This window comes from Ixodes scapularis, unplaced genomic scaffold (assembly GCF_016920785.2).
Source record: "Ixodes scapularis isolate PalLabHiFi unplaced genomic scaffold, ASM1692078v2 PGA_scaffold9__187_contigs__length_104089568, whole genome shotgun sequence".
Classification (NCBI taxonomy): domain Eukaryota; kingdom Metazoa; phylum Arthropoda; class Arachnida; order Ixodida; family Ixodidae; genus Ixodes; species Ixodes scapularis.
In genome coordinates this window covers 41,065,008-41,085,543 of record NW_024609884.1, presented here as the reverse complement: position 1 = coordinate 41,085,543, position 20,536 = coordinate 41,065,008, and the positions used below count along the sequence as shown (strand labels likewise).

General features: G+C 43.6%; 1 protein-coding gene across 4 annotated transcripts in view; it reads left to right on the top strand.

The window, feature by feature from the left end:
* Window positions 1-17,535, top strand: part of LOC8032154 (hemicentin-2) — a 132,151-nt gene extending 114,616 nt beyond the window's left edge. For all 4 annotated transcript variants that reach the window (XM_040209130.2, XM_040209128.1, XM_040209129.2 and 1 more), the window contains 3 exons: window positions 11,676-11,969; window positions 14,971-15,099; window positions 17,243-17,535. In XM_040209130.2, coding sequence (XP_040065064.1) covers window positions 11,676-11,969; window positions 14,971-15,099; window positions 17,243-17,322 — 503 coding nt within the window. In that variant the 3' untranslated portion in view covers window positions 17,323-17,535. The remainder of the gene's footprint in view (window positions 1-11,675; window positions 11,970-14,970; window positions 15,100-17,242) is intronic.
* Window positions 17,536-20,536: the final 3,001 nt, after the last annotated feature.

Below are 20,536 nucleotides of genomic sequence, written 5' to 3'. Positions count from 1 at the left end.
TCCGGCGGCAGTGGGTTGCGTCCGTAAAACGAAAAATTCATGAGCCATTCCACTCTGTGAAGGCGAATGACCAGTGAAGTTGTTTAGCACACGACACAGACCCGCCCCGAGGAGCCGGAGGAAACTAGACACGCGCGACGGGACCGCCACCCGGCGGAAAGTAGACACGCGCGATGGGACTGCCACCCCTGGAGAGCGGAGGGAAAGGAAACTGGGCACGGCAAGCACTTGGAACGTCGACAAAGAGAGGATGGTGCGAGAGTAGACATGGCCGACGCGGGTCGCAGAGCGGCAAATCTTTGAGAAACCTTTATTATCTACCTGAGAGTCTACTGAACTTGAAAATGGTGCCTATTAGTAACTAATCTACTGAATAGACTTGTTGCTAAATTGCCCAAGCATTAAGGAGAATGCAGGAAATGGTCTTCCACGCGCCGCACGTGCCGGCGTCTGTAGCAGTAGCTGTTCTACAGCAAAAGGCTAAAACAAATGGCATCTTCACGCGCGTTCGTCAACATTTTATTTTGGTTATTTACTTCGAAACTTTTATACGGGGAAGGCTTGCGCGTGCGGCGTGTGCGGCGGTGCGTGCGTAGAGTTTTTGTTCACTCACACGAAACATCCACGGAAGCCTAGCCCTAAACAGCTTCGCTGTAAAAACTCTTCCCCAACGTCATCTTCTCGACTGTGTTCGGAACATTTTGTGAATGAAGCGCGCACCGAACGCTGCGCCGCCGATGAACATGGGGTACGTTCGCAGGTGCGTGCAAGTTTTCTCGTGATAATTGCTATTTCCGCTTGTAACTTTTTGTAACTGAATTTTTCTTAATATTAATATTTAGATGTGGTGACAGTCATGGAGTTATTAGAATGTACGCTAGAGGTTCAACTGGCGCTAGTGTATATGCGACTTCCGTGACGCAAATTGAAGCAGACAGCAACCAGTCTACTTTTGCGGTGCTCCTGTGCATTCCTATGAGAAAACGCGCGTGTATTTTGTCTCTTCGCCAGAAAATAACACAGAACACTTTGCTTATTTGCGTCGTACCGAAGAGTATGTACCTTGATTAATAATGCAAAAGTGCAATTGCTTTAGTTAGCGCATTTTTCTTCATCAGTGAACGATGTTTAACTTCGCTACATTTCAGTTCTGAACGTGCGTTCCGCAGCAGGTGTGTAAAAACAAGCGACTATTCAAAGCAAAATTACAATCGAAAGGAATATGGAGCTTGGGTACAAGGCTCGCCAGCATTCCGGTGACGCTTGCATATTGCTAATACGCCTGTCCTGTCACTATATGAAAATGACCCCGTCGTTCATGAGCGGACAAAAAGATTCAAAACGTAGAGAATAAAGTCCGTGGGCAATGAAATGTGTCTCTTTGTTTTGTTTTCTCTGCCGGGCAGCTTTTATTGGGCACTTGTTCTCAAAGATTTCGAGCGTGCGGGTGATATTTTGAACGCAGAACAAACATCTTCGCCCAGAGCAGAAATAATAAAGCGGTACTTACTTATTTAAAATTGGAATAGACTACGTGGCCTTCAATTTATTTTGATCGTACATGCACGGGTAGTTACTGATCCAGTGTTACTGCGTGGTTCTTGCCGTCTTTCTTCATTTGCAGATGTTCTTCGTTCGCTTAATACGTATACCCTTATAGTGGAAAGCACCGACGTCGTGTTCGCGCTAACAGTGTCCGACAGTGCACATAAATACACGTACGAAGCCGTTTTAGCACAGTTTTTAATGCGATAATTTTGAAAGAAAAACGCCGTAACTGACCATTTATTTCGTCGGCCTGACTGAGAAATGTTTCAAGCTATCTAGTACGTACGAATTATTTGGGATATTTGTTCTTATGATCGAGCGCAGGGAGAAAATGCACTCACTTTTTCCCATATAAATGCATTACCGAAAGTCGATTTTGGACTGGTTGCTGTCTGCTTCAATTTGCGTCAGCACACTAGCGCCACTTGAACCTCTAGCGTACATTATAATAGCTCTATGGTGACAGTGACTTGATTTTATCATCTACAGCACTTTGCTGAAGGCTCATTTCCGCCACCGGGTGTGGCTGAAAATTGTCAAAAAGTTAGTTATATCGTTTTTTCTAAATCGTGATCTCCTGCACGATACCAAAGAGCCGTGAACCTATGTTGACCGTCAGAACGCAACTAGATTCGTCTTATTTTCGATATTGTTGCTGAAAGTTGAAACATGTTCATGCATCGATTTCGAATCGTTGAATCATGGATCGACACGCTCCGGCAATAGGCCCATCTCGCCTTTGCTGTTTTCAGTTCTCGACAAAAGACACACTCCAGCTTGAAGGTGGTTTTAAACGTTTTATATGAGGATCACGTGTCGACGAGTGTGTCTTTTGTCGAGAACTGAAAACAGCAAACCCGAGATGGGCCTATTGCCGGAGCGTGTCTATCAATGATTCAACGATTCGAAATCGATGCATGAGCATGTTTCAACTTTCAGCAACTGAAATTGAAGGTTTCTTTCCAGCTACATTATGTACTAATTTTGAAAATAAAAAATATCCAGTCACGTTGGGACGGTCAACATAGGTTCACGGCTTTCTGGCATCAAGCAGGAGATTGCGATTCATGAAAACTAATAGAACTAACTTTTAGACAATTACCAGCCACACACGGCGGTGGAAACGTCCCTTCAGCGAAGTGTTGTAGATGATGAAATCGAGTCAGTGTCACCACTTACGAATATCAATATTAAAATAAATTCAGACACAAAAAGTTAAAAGCTGAAACAGCAATTATCACGAGAAAATTTTCACGCACCTTGCGCCGCGTTCCCCATGTTCATCGACGGTACAGCGTTAAGTTCGGTGCCCACTCCATTCACAAAACGTTCCGAGCACATTCGAGAGGATGACGTTAAAGAAGAGTCTTTTCGGTTTACGGACGCTACCCACTGCCGCCGGAGATCGGGGTCGTGTGGAATGGCGATGGAGCTTAAAGACACTGCAGCCGCACTCGCCTTGGCGGATTCCTTGCTAGCTCCTCGGAAGTCCTCGGACAGTATTCGACGCTTTCTGTCGTCATTCGTGCACCCTATGACCGAGCAATGGTGTCCCGATGACCGGAGGATCGTCGCCGTCGAAGTCTGTGGCTCTAATTAAGTTTGGGAGTTTAAAACAGAGAAGAAAGCGCGAACGAAGTTCAGGCAAATGCACACACCCAACACCGGCGAAGCCTCTCATCCGGGACTTTCACTCTTGCTAGCGCACCAGCAAGGGGGAAAGCGCCGGTAGCCCTTTCACCCTTTTCTCTCTCGCCCTATTTCAGCAAAAATTATGTATATTTCCCGCACGGAGCGTACACGTGTTCATTTCGGTTTCTCTTCTCACTGAAGATGTGTCTCATGGCGAAGTTAATGAGCTAACAGCATTGTTCGCTGAAACTTTTTTTTTTCTGTGACATACGTGCCTGATCCAGGCACTTCAAAGTATTTTGGAGTTCACTGTCCCTTTAAAGACTGGGTCTTTCATGCACCTTAGAGGTAACAAAATATTGTATTCGTTGAAAACATCAGCGCTGATATTTGTGTGTTCTTGCTGCTTTTTCTCACTCGGATAACTGTCACGTGAAATAATTAACTCCGGGCCCTTCAATGGGTCTCTTGGACATTCTGATTATTAATTGCTGTAGCATTATTCCCAGCACAAGAATAACAGAATCAATGCAGATTTTACAAAAATCGCCGCAGGTAATGAGTTTAGAAAATGTTCACAAAACTTTCAAATTAGCGAACGCGCTGTTCTCACTAGAAAAAATCTAAAACGGAATCCGAGTAAGACGACAGAAGTTTGTGTGTGTTGTTGTTTTCTAAGGCAAGCGTGATTCATAGTACTCCATATTATATCCAGTGTTTATGTCTATCTTGATAACGATGCCAGAGATTTTTTATATGCTAAAAAGAAAAAAAAAGGATGCCTTTCTGTAAAGACAATTATTGTTAAATGGCGCATTTCTGTGATTGTAACGTTTATTGGGCGCCTATTTTACCCAAATTTTCTTTAATAATAATACGATATTTTAATACGTAGATTTTCAAGCTCTAATATAATTTGTTGCTTATGATCTAATTTGAAACGCACGAACAACTATGTCAATGCAAATTGCCGCATTTTTAATTAATAGGTTATAAAATTAAAAAAAAGTTTAAAATCGATGGAAACATTGTAGGTGGCCTGAGAAATCGATGTAAAATTACATTAATTGTGGGTAAAGCAAATGGCGCTATCAAAGTCGCGACTTTTAAAAATCGCCAAAACTTCCAAATTCACCGCCAATACTTCCGGACCAAATGCCCTGGAATACAAAAAAACGTATACTGTTAGATAAAATTAGGAAAGCGTGTTGGTTAAACATCTTGGTATGCGAATGCAAAAGGAGACAAGGGACATGCAAAAACATATATCTGTCCGTGTCTGACGTGCGTCTCCGTGTCTGGCGTGTTTTTGTGTGTACCTTGTCTCATTTTGCGTTCGCACACCAAGACGTATGCTTTTGTTCTGTTTTAATAAGAAAACTTCACAGAACGTTTAATTTCTCTGATTTTTACGCGCCGTCGTTTTGCCAGTATCAGCCTTTCCAGTTCCGAAGGACCGCCTATATCCACTTGCACGTCTGCTCACTGCAGCACGTTTCGTTGGCGTTAAGAAACCGGTGAAACAGTAGTGAGTTTTAGTATTGCGTATATGACCGAACGCAAGCACTATGTGTTCGCGTTAGCCTTACGTGTTCCACACTGCGCGTACGCGGAGCCCAAAATTATGGTCTTCAATTGGCACATAGCGACGATGCGCAGCGTGAAGCACGCAACTCTAACGGAAAAGCACATCTCTTGCGTATTTCTTCGATACGCAATGCTAAAACCCTCTAGACAGGTACAATCTCCTGCCGGCTGCAGCACTACATTCGGACAGTGAAGAGTGTTGTTTGTATTCAGAAATGACTGTTCGCGAGCCATGATCACGTCCAGTTCCGCCGTGCTCGCTGAGCAGGAGAACCGGGGGACCCTCACTAGAGCGCTTCCCGTTTCGAGAAGGCGAGCAACGAGCTGGCGACGCGAATAAGTCGTTTAGCCTTAAAAACAAAGAGTAGTAAAGAACCGGTTTATATGCGATCTCGTTGCTTTTGAATATGTTCTATTCAATTCACGAGCGGCAGTACCACTTTAAAGGGGCGATGCAACGATTTTTGTACTTTCCGCGAATACCGCTTACAACGGATCCCTGACCTTAATGACCTGTGAAACACCCGTTCGTTTTACACCACAAGCAATCGAAGTCGCAGAAAAAATGAAAGAAAACGAGCAGCGTTCACTCCCTTAACTCGCAGCCAAAACAAGTGGCCACGTGATCTGGACCCGATTATATGCCGCCAATGTTGATCATAGCCAGGCGCTGGGGTCGTCAAAGCATAGGACACGCGCCGAGTTCCAGACATTGTTATGGTTCGTCTACTGTCGTCATTGCAGCGATTGAACACAGGACACTACCCGAATGCTTCTCGAGCTATCGATTATCACGAGCCCAAATCGAGTGTCCACGCAATGCTCGGCTCCAATCTATGAGCCACATTCAAATATCGTCACTGGGAGGTACTGCGACCACCCAGCTACGTCATAAAGTTTTGCGAAAGAGAGATTGAATGAAACCGCTCGCTTTTGTCCTCGAAATTACAGCGCAACAAAGGAGTTTCTTGGCCAGTGGCATTGCGTCCGAGTATCCTGGAGTCCCACTAGTGCCAGTAAGCTCGTGTAAAGTGAAATACATTCCAATTGAATATCGCTGCACCGCCCCTTTAAAGTCATGGTGAAAGAGTGCGTTGGTCTTGAATACTCTGGTGAACAGTTGAACGCACGCTTTTGTTTCTGCACGGCCTCTTGTAAGTGGCCGTGCTCCCATGGGTGCTATATGGCAGTTTTTTGTTGTTGTTTTTTTTTGGTACGTACGCAGAACGTGGAGACCATATATATTAAACTATGGCTATACTGACAAAAAAAAAAAAAAAAAAGGCTTGTGCATGTTGTCGCAACAATAGCAATAATTAAGGAGGACATAAAAGAACTTATTTCTTGCGATTCCGGGTAAAAAACAATAAGGGAGGCGAACAGAAAGAGCAACAAGTGACGGCGCCTTGAGTCTACGCTCTCCACGTGTAAATGTGAAACCACGGTGGTAGTTTGAATTGTGGCAAGCATAATGTTTTATATCTGTAAAACCTTGTATTAATACCATGAGCCATATATATATATATATATATATATATATATATATATATATATATATATATATATATATATATATATATATATATATATATATATATGGCCGGTTTCATCCAGATTCAAGCAGTGGGTGGGAATCGTATTTTTTGTTTTTCTTTATATTTTTATATGTTGTGCCGCATATTTTACCTAGAACAACGCTTTTTACTTTAATCGTCGGAAAGTTTTAGTTTTCGAGAAATAAATTCTCAAAAGTGTGGGGAAGAGCAATGTAGTTTTGACCACTGTCGCGTGCAGCATGTTCGAAGCTCGTTCGGTACTATACTATTGAAAGCACAGCCTTTATAATATTTTGTGGTAATCTACGTGTTACTGATTGTTATTTCCTTTAGAATTATATTTTCTACTAATAATTGAAATTTTTTTTAAAGATAGCCAAACTTGCCACCTCTGACGATTATGCACGAAGATTCAGAATTAATTTTTAGGTGAAAATTTTAACGTATGACATTTATTTTTTTTTCTCTGACAGAGCGTTTCATTGCCTTTTCAAAAATGCATGTTTCATTTGTCTATGATTTTTGTATACCGAGAAATAAATTTTGAAAATTTTGAAGTTTTCAAAATTTGGTCAAATTCAGCGCGCCATTAAAAAAAAAAAGGCCATTTTTAATATTTTTCATTTTCTCTTATTTTACTCTCCTGATCTCCTTCTTTTATCAGGCATATACTTTGATAGGTGTAAAGCAGTAGTTTAGCAATGCCGAGCGTCTGAATATGCTGTGAAACAGCAGCCGCCAACGGCGAATTTTGGGGGGAATTTTCATCAGCGCCGTGTTTGATACAGTCGAGCATAACGTAGTGGGAAGAAAACGTGTACATTGTTTTCTAGCAATCTAAATATAGCCAACAAATATTTAAAACAAAATTAATATTGGGGAACTCGACTTTTGTAAAAAAAAATCACGTACGCCTTTGTGAACTGTAACTACACCCGAAAAATATTGCATTTGTGATTTTACGCTTATCAATTAGTTTTGACACCACGTAAAGGACAACATCACACCTGATTTATAAGTAATCACTTTGGTATCTGTTGACATTACGGATTAAACTGTGAAAAAGAACTATGCTTACCCGAAGCTCCGAAAACATGTTCACGGAAGATTACGAGTTTTTACCGAAGAGCCTGAACATGTGCCTGCGTTCCTGCATACGAGCAAGCAAAAGAAAAGTGGAACTGAGCAACGTCCATTCCAAGTGTGGAAGAGTGCGATACTTTGCGGAGCAGTATGGACGTGTGATATACGGATACGAAGTTCGGGACCGTACGGAGTTGTTGATGTTGTTGCATATCTGAAAAACGGGAAAGCGGTATGCTCGCGCGTAATGTTATCTCACTTTGGCAGTCACAAGACTCGGGCAGGCTGGGGGAGGGAGAGAAAGGGGAAACAAATAGAGAGAAATAGGCGCAAATGAATTTGTTGACGGTGAGGAGGATTGTTAGAGTAATCACAAAGTATTTTCTTGGGGGAAGGAGATGGACATTCTGGCACGTTTTTTTTTTTTTACAATATAGCAGAGGTATTGTAACCAAGTTTGCTGTGTTATGAAATACTACTGAAGAACAACATTATTGTCAAGCTAAATTAGAATCTTTTAACAATACGAACTGTTTATTATGGTCACACATTTTTCATAATGTAATTAAACCCGTTGTTCCTTGCATAGCTAATAAACATTGAAACATGAAAACTAAATTGGCTTCAGCGACATAAGATATATTTACTTAGTGTAAGCTAGGCAGCTGAATGCTCGAGGCACAGCACAATGCAACCTTATACATTGGGCACTCGTCAAAACCGAAGTAATGATTCTAGTTCAAAAATTAATTTCTTCTGCAGTCCTAGCTACGTGCACCCTGTTTCCGATGGAGGCTTCAGGTGATTGCTTATACCAAACATGACACGAACGCAGTCCAGGCGCTTGGCAAATGCCGCTCCAGTTTTCCTTCATCTCTTCTCTGAACTTCGTAAGTTCTTCGGTGGGCAAGTCAATAATGCGTGTTTTGACTTGCTTCGCTTTTAAGACAGACACAAAGTCGCGAGAAGTCAGGATTGCAGAATTAGCAGTTTCTCTGATGTTGTGCAATGTGGCATGGTGCTTTAAAAGGCCACCAATGCCGTCACAGGCGTTCTTTCCGTGGCCACTTGCAGAGAACAACCACCGCCACAGGACGGGATTTTTCCCCATTTCATACAACTGAAATCTGTTTTTGAAGTGCATCACGGCGCCATCCGACACATATATTATCGTTTTGAAGATGGGTTCTTCCTCTTCAAGGATCATAATGATGGTTCTTAGCGCCAGAAGGGCATGTGCAGAATCGTGTCGAAGATCATCACTAACTGTGGCAAAGCTTCTTGCTCCGTTGGCGGTTGTGGCAACACATGTGAAAATGCTGATTTGCTGTTTACGCCAGTAGTAGCCTTGCACTTCGTTTGGAAGAACAATGCTCCAATTTTCTGCAAAGTCAAAGTGTAACACAATTGACCTTTGTGTTACATTCGCCTTAACATCTCGTATTGCTTTTCTTTGAATATTCGTAATGTATTCATGAGTAATGTACTTTTCCACGCAATCTCTTGTCAGCTTGAGGAACCCGACCACAGTAAGCGTCTTCTTTATCAAGTTTCCCGACTCCCAAATCGCCAGTTGAATGTCCTCCTGACAGTGAAGACATAGTGTACGTGCACTTAGACTCCTCACTCCAGGGCATTCTTTGCATTTTAGCAGCATACAGGCTTCTGAAGGGTTAGAGCATATGCAGAGAGAAGTAATGTCCTTTTCAGAGAAAGCGCGGGATGAGGCGTTGTTGACTGATGCCACCACGAGTTGAAAGTTCGCACAAATTGCGCACACGCACTGGTCTCTGTACGGAGAAATTTTCACCCACTTCGGACGCAGCGTATAAAATTTGGTTAGGCCAATCTTGATGTCCGGATAGGTTTTCATCAGAAGAGAGTAGGATTCACGAATAGAGCGCGTCATATATCGTTTCACTACAAACTCCTTCGACCCCGATGTTTTTAACGCGATGACGTCTCTCTTGCTCGGACTTTGAATGGAGCAGCCCATCTCGTCTTCTAAAAAAACACGACAAGCCGTCGCGATATCCGATTCTCTGAGCGTGTGCGGAGTGTATGGATCAGGAAGTGCACATACTCCCTGGGCTGCTTTAAGGCGTCTTGCTTTGTCGATCAAGTACATGGTTGCCTCGGGAACAACGCTTAGTATTTGCTGCTTGCTCATATCGTTTGGAAACAGTGTGAGCAATTGACATTTTTCACTGATAGACGCGCTCTTCTGGAATGCTGTTCGCACGTTTGCTTCCCACTCGGCGCATATTGTGGACGAAGACGCTCCAGTTGTCGGCTGTGGCACATCATACGCGTCACTGATCTTACGCCGCATTCGTTTCTTTACCGCTTCTTCGACTTGACTTTGCTTTTTTTGCGCGTATAAACGAGCCGACTTTTTTCTCAATTCAGTTGGCATCCTGAATGGTGAGATCTCTATCTGCAGAGATGATACGCACTCGTTTATTTCGTTGACAGACGTTGTTTTGTCAACGAAGTCCTCGTCGTGGGCATCCGAGGGTCCGGCTTTGCATGCTTCATGCCGATCTACAACGAGGGAACCGAAATACCTGAAGCAGTTGTGGCACAGCTGATCCGTCTGCGAGATGGGAGTTGAAGGATCCAAAACTTGCCTGAGTATTTTCAGATCCAGATCGTTCACAGACCTGAAGCGTGCCTGCCACAGCACATTTTTCTTATGCCGCCGTCGATAGTCCGCACAGAAAACGCGCTTCCGACTGTACGTCTCAGCCATAGCATTCGCAGATAGTCAATACGCGCACACACGCGAAAGAGTACTCTGCCAAACGCTCCCGGTTCCACTCGATGAATTTCAAACCTTCTTTGCACGAGGGGCTAGGAGTAAAAGCCAGAAACCCTATACAACACTGACAAATGTGTAGCCGCCTGTTTGGGCTCCACCAAGTTTCCCCATGTTCTGCGTTTCCCGTGGATCAATTTTAGCAAGCGGTTGGGATGCTTCCGCGGTAAACACGCAAATTACGCAACTGATACGTGAGAGCTTTCCTTCAAGCTCTGCGGGGTTCAAGGTACGTTCGACATGGCTCTCGGTCGGAAGCGGCAGCTCGGGTATCCCGCTGTCGAGTGCTCGCACTGGTGGGTTCAAGGTCCATCTCGCGGCACAGTCGACCACGCAACTCGATAACGTTAGGAGCGCTTCTATCGCCACAGCAGAAACGAGAATTATCTGCCGATGGGAGCTGAGATGATTTTGCAGATGTTTGTTTACTTCTCTTTGAGAGCTTTGCGCTTGAAAGAGGCGGCAGTTGTCATAAAATCTGCTGTCAGCGGTTATTGTTTTACAGCATATTGAGACGCTCGGCATTGCTAAACTACTGCTTTACACCTATCAAAATATATGCCTGATAAAAGAAGGATATGAGAAAAGTAAAATAAGAGAAAATAAAAAATATTAAAAATGGCCTTTTTTTTTAATGACGCGCTGAATTTGACCAAATTTTGAAAACTTCATCCTTTTCAAAATCTATTTTTCGATATAAAAAAATCATAGACAAATAAAACATGCATTTTTGGAAAGGCAATGAAACGCTCTGTCAGAGAAAAAAGATTGAATGTCATACGTTAAAATTTTCACCTAAAAATTAATTCTGAATCTTCGTGCATAATCGTCAGAGGTGGCAAGTTTGGCTATCTTTAAAAAAATTTCAATTATTAGTAGAAAATATAATTCCAGAGGAAATAACACTCAGAAATACGTAGATTACCACAAAATATTATAAAGGCTGTGCTTTTAATAGTATAGAACCAAACGAGCTTCAAACATGCTGCACGCGACAGCGGTCAAAACTACATTGTTCTTCCCCGCACTTTTGAGAATTTATTTCCCGAAAACTAAAACTTTCCGGCGATTAAAGTAAAAAGCGTTGTTCTAGGTAAAGTATGCGGCACAACATATAAAAATATAAAGAAAAACAAAAAATACGATTCCCACCCACTGCCTGAATCTGAATGAAACCAGCCATATATATATATTAGCTGTTTAGAGTGTGGTGATATTAACATGCGTTCGCTCTAAATGCTGTTTAAGATTTTTTTTTTTTTTTTTAGGAAAGAGGGGCTTGTTTTAATGCTCGGTAAAACCCGCTCAAGTGTAACAAACGGATGCTGTGGCTTTCTTAAAGGGCAGTCGCGAAATCTAGACTACAAAAAGCAGCCTGACTTTTTCGATTATTTGGTGTACATTGTTTCAACCTGGATACCCTTCCGATTTTTGTCCTCTTTCTTCTTCAGATGAGCCAGAGTGCTCGCAGCCATCTGAAAGCTACCTCATAACCTCACTGGATGAAGTAATCAAAGTGCCGTGTAGAATTTCAGCTGATCCGGCGGATGTCACGTTTTACTGGTCCTTCAAAAGTGCGCTGGATGAAAATACAACGCGAAACTTGACGTCGCACAGAAATGCCAGCAACGGAGTGTTGCTGTATCATCCCAAAGTGGCCGCCGACTTCGGCACTGTATACTGCTGGGCGCAAAACGAAATTGGCCCGATGACCAGGCCCTGCATCTTTCACATTTCGCTCAAGGGTAAGCCGCATACGCCGAACCGACACTTGGTTCGGCGAGCCAGGTAAAGCATACTGTAGTTACACGAATCTTTAGAAAGCGAGCATGTACTTTTAGTTTCCGGTGAAGAGGAGCGATTTGAACACTGCAGTGCGACTTGTAACATGATGCATTTAACGTTTGAAGTAGTGATTACACTAATGCACATAGCTACAACACGCGTCCATTAAAGTGATTTGAAATTCTGCTGGAACTACGTAAAACTGGAGAAAAAATTTAAGACGTTTACAATTCTCTGTAATGCCGAATTAGAGCGCAGCTTTTGAGGAGGAGGAGAGGAGGGTAAGGAGGGGAGGGTATGCTCTTCCTCCAACTCCGTACCCTCTCCTCCTCCTCGCCTGCTGCCTCCCATTTAGCGGAAAATTTTCGCTAAATTTCCCGCTAAATTTAGCGGAGAAATTTTTCCGATATAAATTTATCGGAAAATTTAGCGGGAAAATTTATCGGAAAATTTCGCGGGAGATTTTTCGCTAAATTTAGCGGTAACTTTGGGGAGTTTTCGTAGACCGTTTTCCCCACTTCGCTAAGCCCTCCGCAACGAAGAAGCCGCTACTGCGCCTGCGCGCCAATGGCCTGACTGTAGAGTTTCGGGTATGTAGCGGTTTGCGGAGAGCGTTGCGGGACGGCCAAAACGATGTACGAAAACTCCATATATCCCCGCTAAATTTAGCGGTGACATTTCCCTGCTAAATTTAGCGGCAAAATCTCCCCGCTAAATTTAGCGGAAAAATTCCCCCGCTAAATTTAGCGGCAAAAATTTCCGGCTAAATTTAGTGGCAAAATTTCCCCGCTAAGTTTAGCGGAAAAATTTCCCCGCTAACTATAGCAGGGAAACGTCCCATAATGCAACGCGCGCGGTGATGGCGACGCCGATGTCAACGGCGAAGCCGCTCAAGCCGGAAACGGGCGCCTAAGAACTGCGCTCTAAAAATGAAAGACGTTTACAAATCTCTGTAATGCAAAGCTAGAACGCAGCTCTTGATGAGGAGGAGGGTATGGCGGGGAAGTATGCTCCTCCTCCTCCTCCGTACCCTTCCCTCCTCCTCCTTCTTTCCTGCTCCTCTCCTGCCGCTGAATTTCTTCATGGGTGACTTGACTCGAAGTCGTGACGTCATTTTTTCGGTTAAATTTTGCGGGGAAACTGAATTTGCGTTGAGGTCACGTGACGTCAATGTTCCCACTAAATTTAGCGGAAAAACTTAATCTGCTAAAACTAGCAGGAAAACTTCCTCGCTAACTTTAGTGGGGAAATGTCCCATAATGCAACGCGCGCGGTTACGCCGACGCCGACGCCGCTCAACCCGGAAACGGGCGCATGAGCTGCGCTCTAAAATGAAAGACGTTTACAAATCTCTAACGCGAAATTTGAGCGCAGCTCTTGGGGAGGAGGAGGGGAGGGTAAGTCCCTCCTCCTCCGTACCCTCCCCTCCTCCCACAGTTCCCTCCTAAATTTAGCTGAAAAATTTACGCCACGTGACCTCAACACCAATTCAGTTTCCCCGTTATATTTAGCAGGAAAAATGACGCACATGACTTGGTGTCACGTTGCTTATGAACAAATTCAGTTCCTCTGCTAGATTTAGCGGGAAAATTGACGTCACGGGACCTCAACGCCAATTCAGTTCTCCGCTATATTTAGCGGGGAATTGAATTGGTGTTGAGATCACGTGACCATAGGCGTAGACTTCGGGGGGGCATCGGGACTCGTGCCCCCCCCCCCCCCCCCCCCCCCCCGGGCCCGGGCCATGATCCTTAGCGAGACGCTGTTTACGTGCTATGTAACGAGCTTCTATAGTAGTGGCATGTAAACAAAATAACGCCCACGTTGCCTTTATTGCCAAAATACATGGGAAATGGATTCCCAGCGTGCTTTCGTTAGCTTCAATCTCCAGTTCTGGCGAAAAGGTGACGCGCCCCCCCCCCCCCCCCCCCCGGGAAAATGGAAAGTCTACGCCGCTGCACGTGGTGTCATTTTTCCCGCTAAATTTAGCGCGGTTATGCCGACGCGGAAACGGGCGCCTAAGAGCTGCGTCCTAAAAAGCACGCTAGGATATGGTGGGCTAGCTCAGGTATGCTTCTCAAAACTTTCAGCTTTGATCGCACTACAATCACTGTAAAAGTATCGCTTTCTCATACGCTCTGCTATCTGAGAAAGACGATAATAATCCCTGGTGATAGGGAACAAGAGGGACAAAAAGAAAAACACAATGGAGAGGTCCCTGTTTCGATACCAGGACCAGGTGGATTTTTTCGGTAGCGCACAGTCACCTAGCTGTGTTTGGAGACTTGTGTTTGTCCTTTGTCCCCCTTTCTCCCCCTTGTTCCCCTTCTCCAGGGATTTTTAGACAATATCTTAGCTTCCTGAGCTTTGTTGCAATAGCGAACCACGTTAACTAATAAATCTAAACAAATGCTGTCCTAATACGACCAGAATATTCGGCCTTCAATTGTTTTTCTATTGATGCCATTTTTTTTTTTATGATCGTCTTCCTCTGCTTCTTATTGCGCAAATCAATAATATTACAGGGCCTCTCAAACTTCCGACAGAGAAAGTAGGAAAAAAAACATAATTTGAGCAGCTCAACAGCGTACAAGTTTTGAGCGTCGCCAATGCTCCTGACTCTCTTTTTCTATCAAAAAAAAGTCAAATTGGACGTTTAGTGTTTATACAGTGTAAGGTTGGTCTGCCAGGATGAGGCGACACTGGTTTACACTGTAGATGAGCAATTTTGCCAGTGCAGTACGACTGCTAACCTGGGGTCTTTAACGTGCTCACGCAGTAGTGATACACGACCGCACGCCGGTACGATGCTCATCCAGATCGAAACGGGCAGGGGTGGGGCTCGAACCCAGGATCCCTGGGTTCTGCAGCGCGAGCTTTCGCTCCACGCGCGTCGAGCTGGGTGTGCGCTTCAGCCCACTCGGCCACCGATCCCCCCTCTCTTTTTCTATCCTTTTATAGAAACTGCAGACAACATGGCGACCTACATTCTGCTCGCAGTCATCATCACTTTTTTGTTCGTCCTCATTCTGGTGCCAGTAGTAGTTGTTATTGTCGTGCAGACAAAGGAAAGAGATGCCCCGAAAAAGGGTAAGTGAATCACAGTTGACAACTTGTCAAAATATCACAGTGACAGCTGAAGGTACGTCACAGGCAGGCCGACTTTGGAAGGTTTCTGCGTGATCTAAAAATTGTCCAAAATGGCAGTTGTAAGATCATTAACATGGTGAATACGCTCCAAACGACAATGCCTAACACGATAAACTTCATCAGTGCTAAACAGGAGGCTCAAACAGCTTAAAGGCAAACAATGCGAATATGATCGTTAGAGTAATATTATTTCTTTTCTTTCTGAACTCCAGCTCGGGTTGAACAATGTGTAGCTATCATCATCATGCCATATTTTTATAATTTTAAGCTCACTTAAATTCGTTATTTGTATAAGTGATCAATTCGTTTAATTTCCTTATATTTGCTAAAAACAAAATTTCAGAAAAATCAGTTCCAATCATTTTAATTTGGTTCCCAGTTGCCGTGGCAGCGTAAAGGGAAATTCTCGGCAAAACGGGCTGATAGATACCATACGTTCACATCCCCTCAAACTCCAAAGATGAGAAACAACTGATTTTTCTGCGGACCGCAAGCATATTAAATCTCCCATTCTAATATATGAAAATGACAAGAACCAATGGTAGAACAGTACAGGACAAGTGCTTCAACTACTTGCCCTTGTTCTTAGTGCCTTTTTGTTTTCTTTTCGTGATGTGTAACGTACTAGCCCAACAGATTTGTATTATTATAATTATCTGCACCAGACAAACTTTAACATAAACAACGTGAAAAGTACCGCTTCACATGCGCACCTGTAAACGAAGTTATTTAGAAATGTTCTTCGCTCTACGTTGGAAAGCTAATGGAAACTTTAGTCATACTATGTCTCTTCAGGAATATGTCGCTCGGTGTTGTCTGTATACACCAAAGTATTGTTCGAGGAAATTCTCCCGGCGAAAAGTGAGAAATATGTAAGCGTTTTTTTGTTTCTGTGCAAGAAGCAAACATTAGGTTGTTGATTTTTTTTCTATGAAGTCCTATAGTGGCCAACACAAGGTTTGGCAACGGAGGGTGCGGCGTTCTGAAATAGCACACCCATTTATTTAGCCTGTATGGCCTTTTTCTTTTTTATGCATGTGAATAACGTCGTGGGCACTATATTACGAGCAGGCATTCCTTTAATTCCTCTAAGCTGCATCTTAAACTGCCTATCTTTTCTTTTTTTCTTCGTTCAGCAAAAAAGAGATGCCAGGAAAGGTGCACGTAGGTCTCCTCTAAAAGACAGCTCACTACGTGTAGTATTAGACTGACGGCATTTACAGTATTAGGGATCACGCATCACAAATTTTGCAGTTAAAACGTACGGTGATTCGCGACAGCCATATTTATGTAAACAAACCCCCAATTCGATCTTTTGTTTTCTTTTCTTTTTTTTGGGGGGGGGGGGGAGGGGAGGGTGGGGGGGCCACCCTAACCCCCCCCCCCCCAAAAAAAAAAAAAGAAAAGAAAACAAAAGATCGAATTATAATGTGCAATATAGTATTCTATGACCCATAGAAGGTGGGTCAGAAGCAAAACCTTACATACCCTACAAAAATGAGCTTAGTCCTCTCCAGGAAAACCTTCATTTTATCCGACTAGTGCAGTTCAATTAAATTTCGAAGAAAAAATTGTTAGGATTAACTAATTGTCGGAAAACAGAGTTAGCCATCAAGCCTTCTTTTCACCTTCTAGGGAAGTAAAAAAAAAAATACAGTCAATTGTAAAACAACCAAAAAGTGTTTGTTTGTTTGTTTTTGCGTGTGAGAGCCAAGCTTTTGTTATGAGAGTTTAAGCATGAATGAAATATGTTTAGATTTTTATCGAGTAATAAAAGCGCTTCGTTTCAGCAAATACTAGAGTAGCGTGCCGTGTTGAGAGAGGACGACCGTGATTGGCCAGGAGAGGAATAAGAATAGGGACAGTACGTGCATTGAGTCCAAACACAACCCCCCCCCCCCCCCCCATTTTACCTAGAAAAAAGGGAAGCTTGACATGAATTTTGAATACAGGAATATTCCCATAATTTTAATGAAGAAATTTATAACCGAGTTTTACAGATGGAAGTTTCTAAACCATTTTATCCTTAAAACCATGAACCATTTTTGAGTGTCGCGTGTGTTTATTTTCTTTTACTTTTCAGGTCAGAATGCGCAGCAGCCAACTGCGACTTCAATGAATCACACATTGCCCAAGTCCATGTACGGGGATCACAGTGTATGAATGTGCCACAGCTTATTCGTTACGTTTGAACTCTTCACGTTGCCTGTCAAGACTCTCTCGGCTGATCGCTGACTGAATTACGTCGACATCGTGAACGTTGGTGCTGAAATCTCTTTAATCGTTATAGGATGTGGCGTTTTAAACATTCAATTGACACTTTACGGCTTCACGATGCGACTTCACGATGCAGCCAAAAAAACAACTGTTTGCCGACAAACTGTTTGCCGACTTCGCGACTTTTACAATGGCGATATTGCCCACGGATCAAAAAAGTTATCAGTTGTCACGTCTTGATTTCTTTTCTTTTATTTTTGTTTTTCCCGACATAAAACGTTTACACCAAAGTCGCAAGAATGTGAACTTAAGAGGAATGTTGTGTTTTTCTGTTTTGTTTTTCGGGGCAGTACCAGATAGAAACAAGTCATTTCTGTAAATCGATTATAATAAGCCTTATACTACTTTTGTCACGCGATCTCCTTTAGAAGGTCGGCTTGCACGCGAAAAGGAATAGTTATAAGCTTTTTTTTTTTTAAGTGGGAAAATAAAACAGCATAACCCTGACTTTCTAGTGAGCAGATCTTGACATATAAAGTAGGGCTTCACTTCAGGTCAAACTACTAAAGTACTCACGCGACCATAAAAGTGTTAAACCAGGCGTTATGAGTAATGAAGGGGAAAAAAGCACATACAGCCGGAAATTAGAAGCTTGACAAAGAGTCGGTGTTTCGCGTTATAACTACTTTTTGTTACATTAACATATGGTCAGCGACGGTTAGAATTAATTGAACACATACGTAGTTGAAGTTTATTGGCAAAATAGTAGCTTGCTCAAGTCCTGAATTTATGCGGTGAAAAAAAAAATATGTTGAAAAAAAAAAAAAAAACGCGTTCTCGAGATATGTAAATATTGTTGAAAGGAGAGGTTGTGGCTTGTATCATAAAGTAATCTCGATATGGATCCAAACCTGTTTTTTAGGCTGTGGACCCTATTTTTTATTTTGGAGTAACATTTCTTCATTGCATATAATTAAATACACACTGTCAATATGATGTTGCGAAGTAAGGCGTCTACACTTCATTTCACCTTAAGTCAGAGCGCAGTCAAAAGCTAGAAGACATACAAAGACAGACGCATAGACTAAAAGAGCAAGGTTCTAGCGCATGCTATGAGCATAATTGGTTTAACCGATGAGGACATACGCTCAGAAAGACAAATAACGCAGTAACGTTGGGCCTGTGGCAATATTTCATTGGTCCCACCCGCTCCTATCGTCGGCTACACTCTAACTTACGGTGAAAATAAGTATAGTATAAGCCCATTACTACTGGCCACAATCCATCCCCTTCTGTCATTGTAGCATGCTCAGGAGGTGTTTATAAGAAGAAGAAACAAATGCCACAGCGATGTCAGTGCGCTCCCCATCGCAGTGTTAGAGCGGCGCCAGATAAACATGAAGTCACGTAGAAGGTGGGTACAGTGCAACACACCGTTATCCGAGTGGAGATTTGCACACTGTTCAAATAAAACTATGTATACGGTGCTGTATACATAAAATGCGAGCAAGCGCCAATTTTTGTATCAAGCACAGTTTTAGCCCTGCCCCCCCCCCCCCCCCCCCCCCAGTCTTATTGGCAACACCATGGGAAGCGACGCCACCCAGCGAAAAAGACGCGAGGGAGAGGAGCGCGGGGCTACTGCCTCTCCCGGTGTGCAGCAAAGACTCGGGCAGCCCGGAGGTACGAAATGTGGAACAGTGAAGAAATAATTAAATGAGCGGAATCGGAGCTGCGAATTCTCGCAGTGGCACGATGGCGTCCGTTTTATTTTCCGCAAATGCAACACAAACACGATAATGATGCCACCTTCACACACGACCATGTAAAGGCGAATCCGTTGAAGCACCTACATGGAAGAGGCACCCCTGAAAGTATACGCGTGTAACGTTCGGGCTGTAGACATAAAGGCGTTGCCATCTCATGATCCGCGACAATCAGTGGTCTTCGCGGCCTATATTTCTCCTGAGCAGTTCCCGTATTCGATGTTATTTCGCGGAAGCTTGAACCGATGTGTATACTTGCAGCGCACCAACGGGGTTCTGAAAATAAAATTTTTTTTTTAGCCCGAGCAAGTAAACGGACTTTAGACAGAATTTTATTTACTGCATATCGTTTATCGGATCAAGAGAAAACTGGCACGCGAAATTGGGAAGTCTCAATTACAATTTTTGGCATGAACTTTTGGCAAATAAAAGCCGACTATATCTTCGTCTCTTTCCCTCGAACGCTCCCAACGAAGCTGAGTGTAGGAATGGGTGGATTAATAAATTTGTTGTGGCGAAACTTACTGTAATGCGCGGTACCTTGCGCCATCTAGTTACCGCTACGTCCACGGTGTCAGAGTATTTTTTTCCCCTTTTTTCCGGGCACGTCAGTTGAATTTAGCTTCCCTAATAGATACGATTAGTGCTTCACTCGAACTGTGTTGCCAAATGACGAAATAGCCGATGAATACCCTCGACGGAACTGACCGAGTTCAATACCCGGTTGCATAAGCCACAGCGTCAACGGAGCACGAGAGGTTTGTCCACGAGGTCCGCTCATGTGTTCGCAGCCAAAATGCGTTCGCAGCCGAAATGTGTTCGCAACCGAAATGTGTTCGCAGCCGATATGTGAACCAACCATTCCGTGCTGAGTAATCGCCACTCCTCCGCGGCTGGTTCCTGGTTCCCGCGCCGAACTGCTACAGCCTTCCGTCGGGCGAGTTCTCGTTTTGCTGCGTCCCGGCGTACGGAACAAGGCCCATACTTTCACTATGCCGAAGCATTTTAAGCTGAACTTCACTCAACTGCGACGTATCCATAGCCATGGCTTTGATCGCACAACCATCGCGGACCAGCGAGTCCTACGAAGCAATCGGTGTTCATGGAAACCTCAGTAGGAGACGTCGTTTCGACGTCGTTGCGTCGAAACGTCGACACGAAAACGTCGTTTCGACGCATTGCAACGCGACGCTTGACTGACGCGGCTCCCTCGCTCGGCTGGGCGAACTTCCGTTTCCGGTAGAAAGGCATACTTTACGTTACAACCACGTGATTTAACATGTTGATTGCTGAATCTGGTCGAGTCAAAAAGAAAAGCAAACGCGAATTTATTATTTATTTTTCAAAACTGTAGGGCAATGAAACGAAAACGGAGTCCTGCTCCGGGTTCTTTG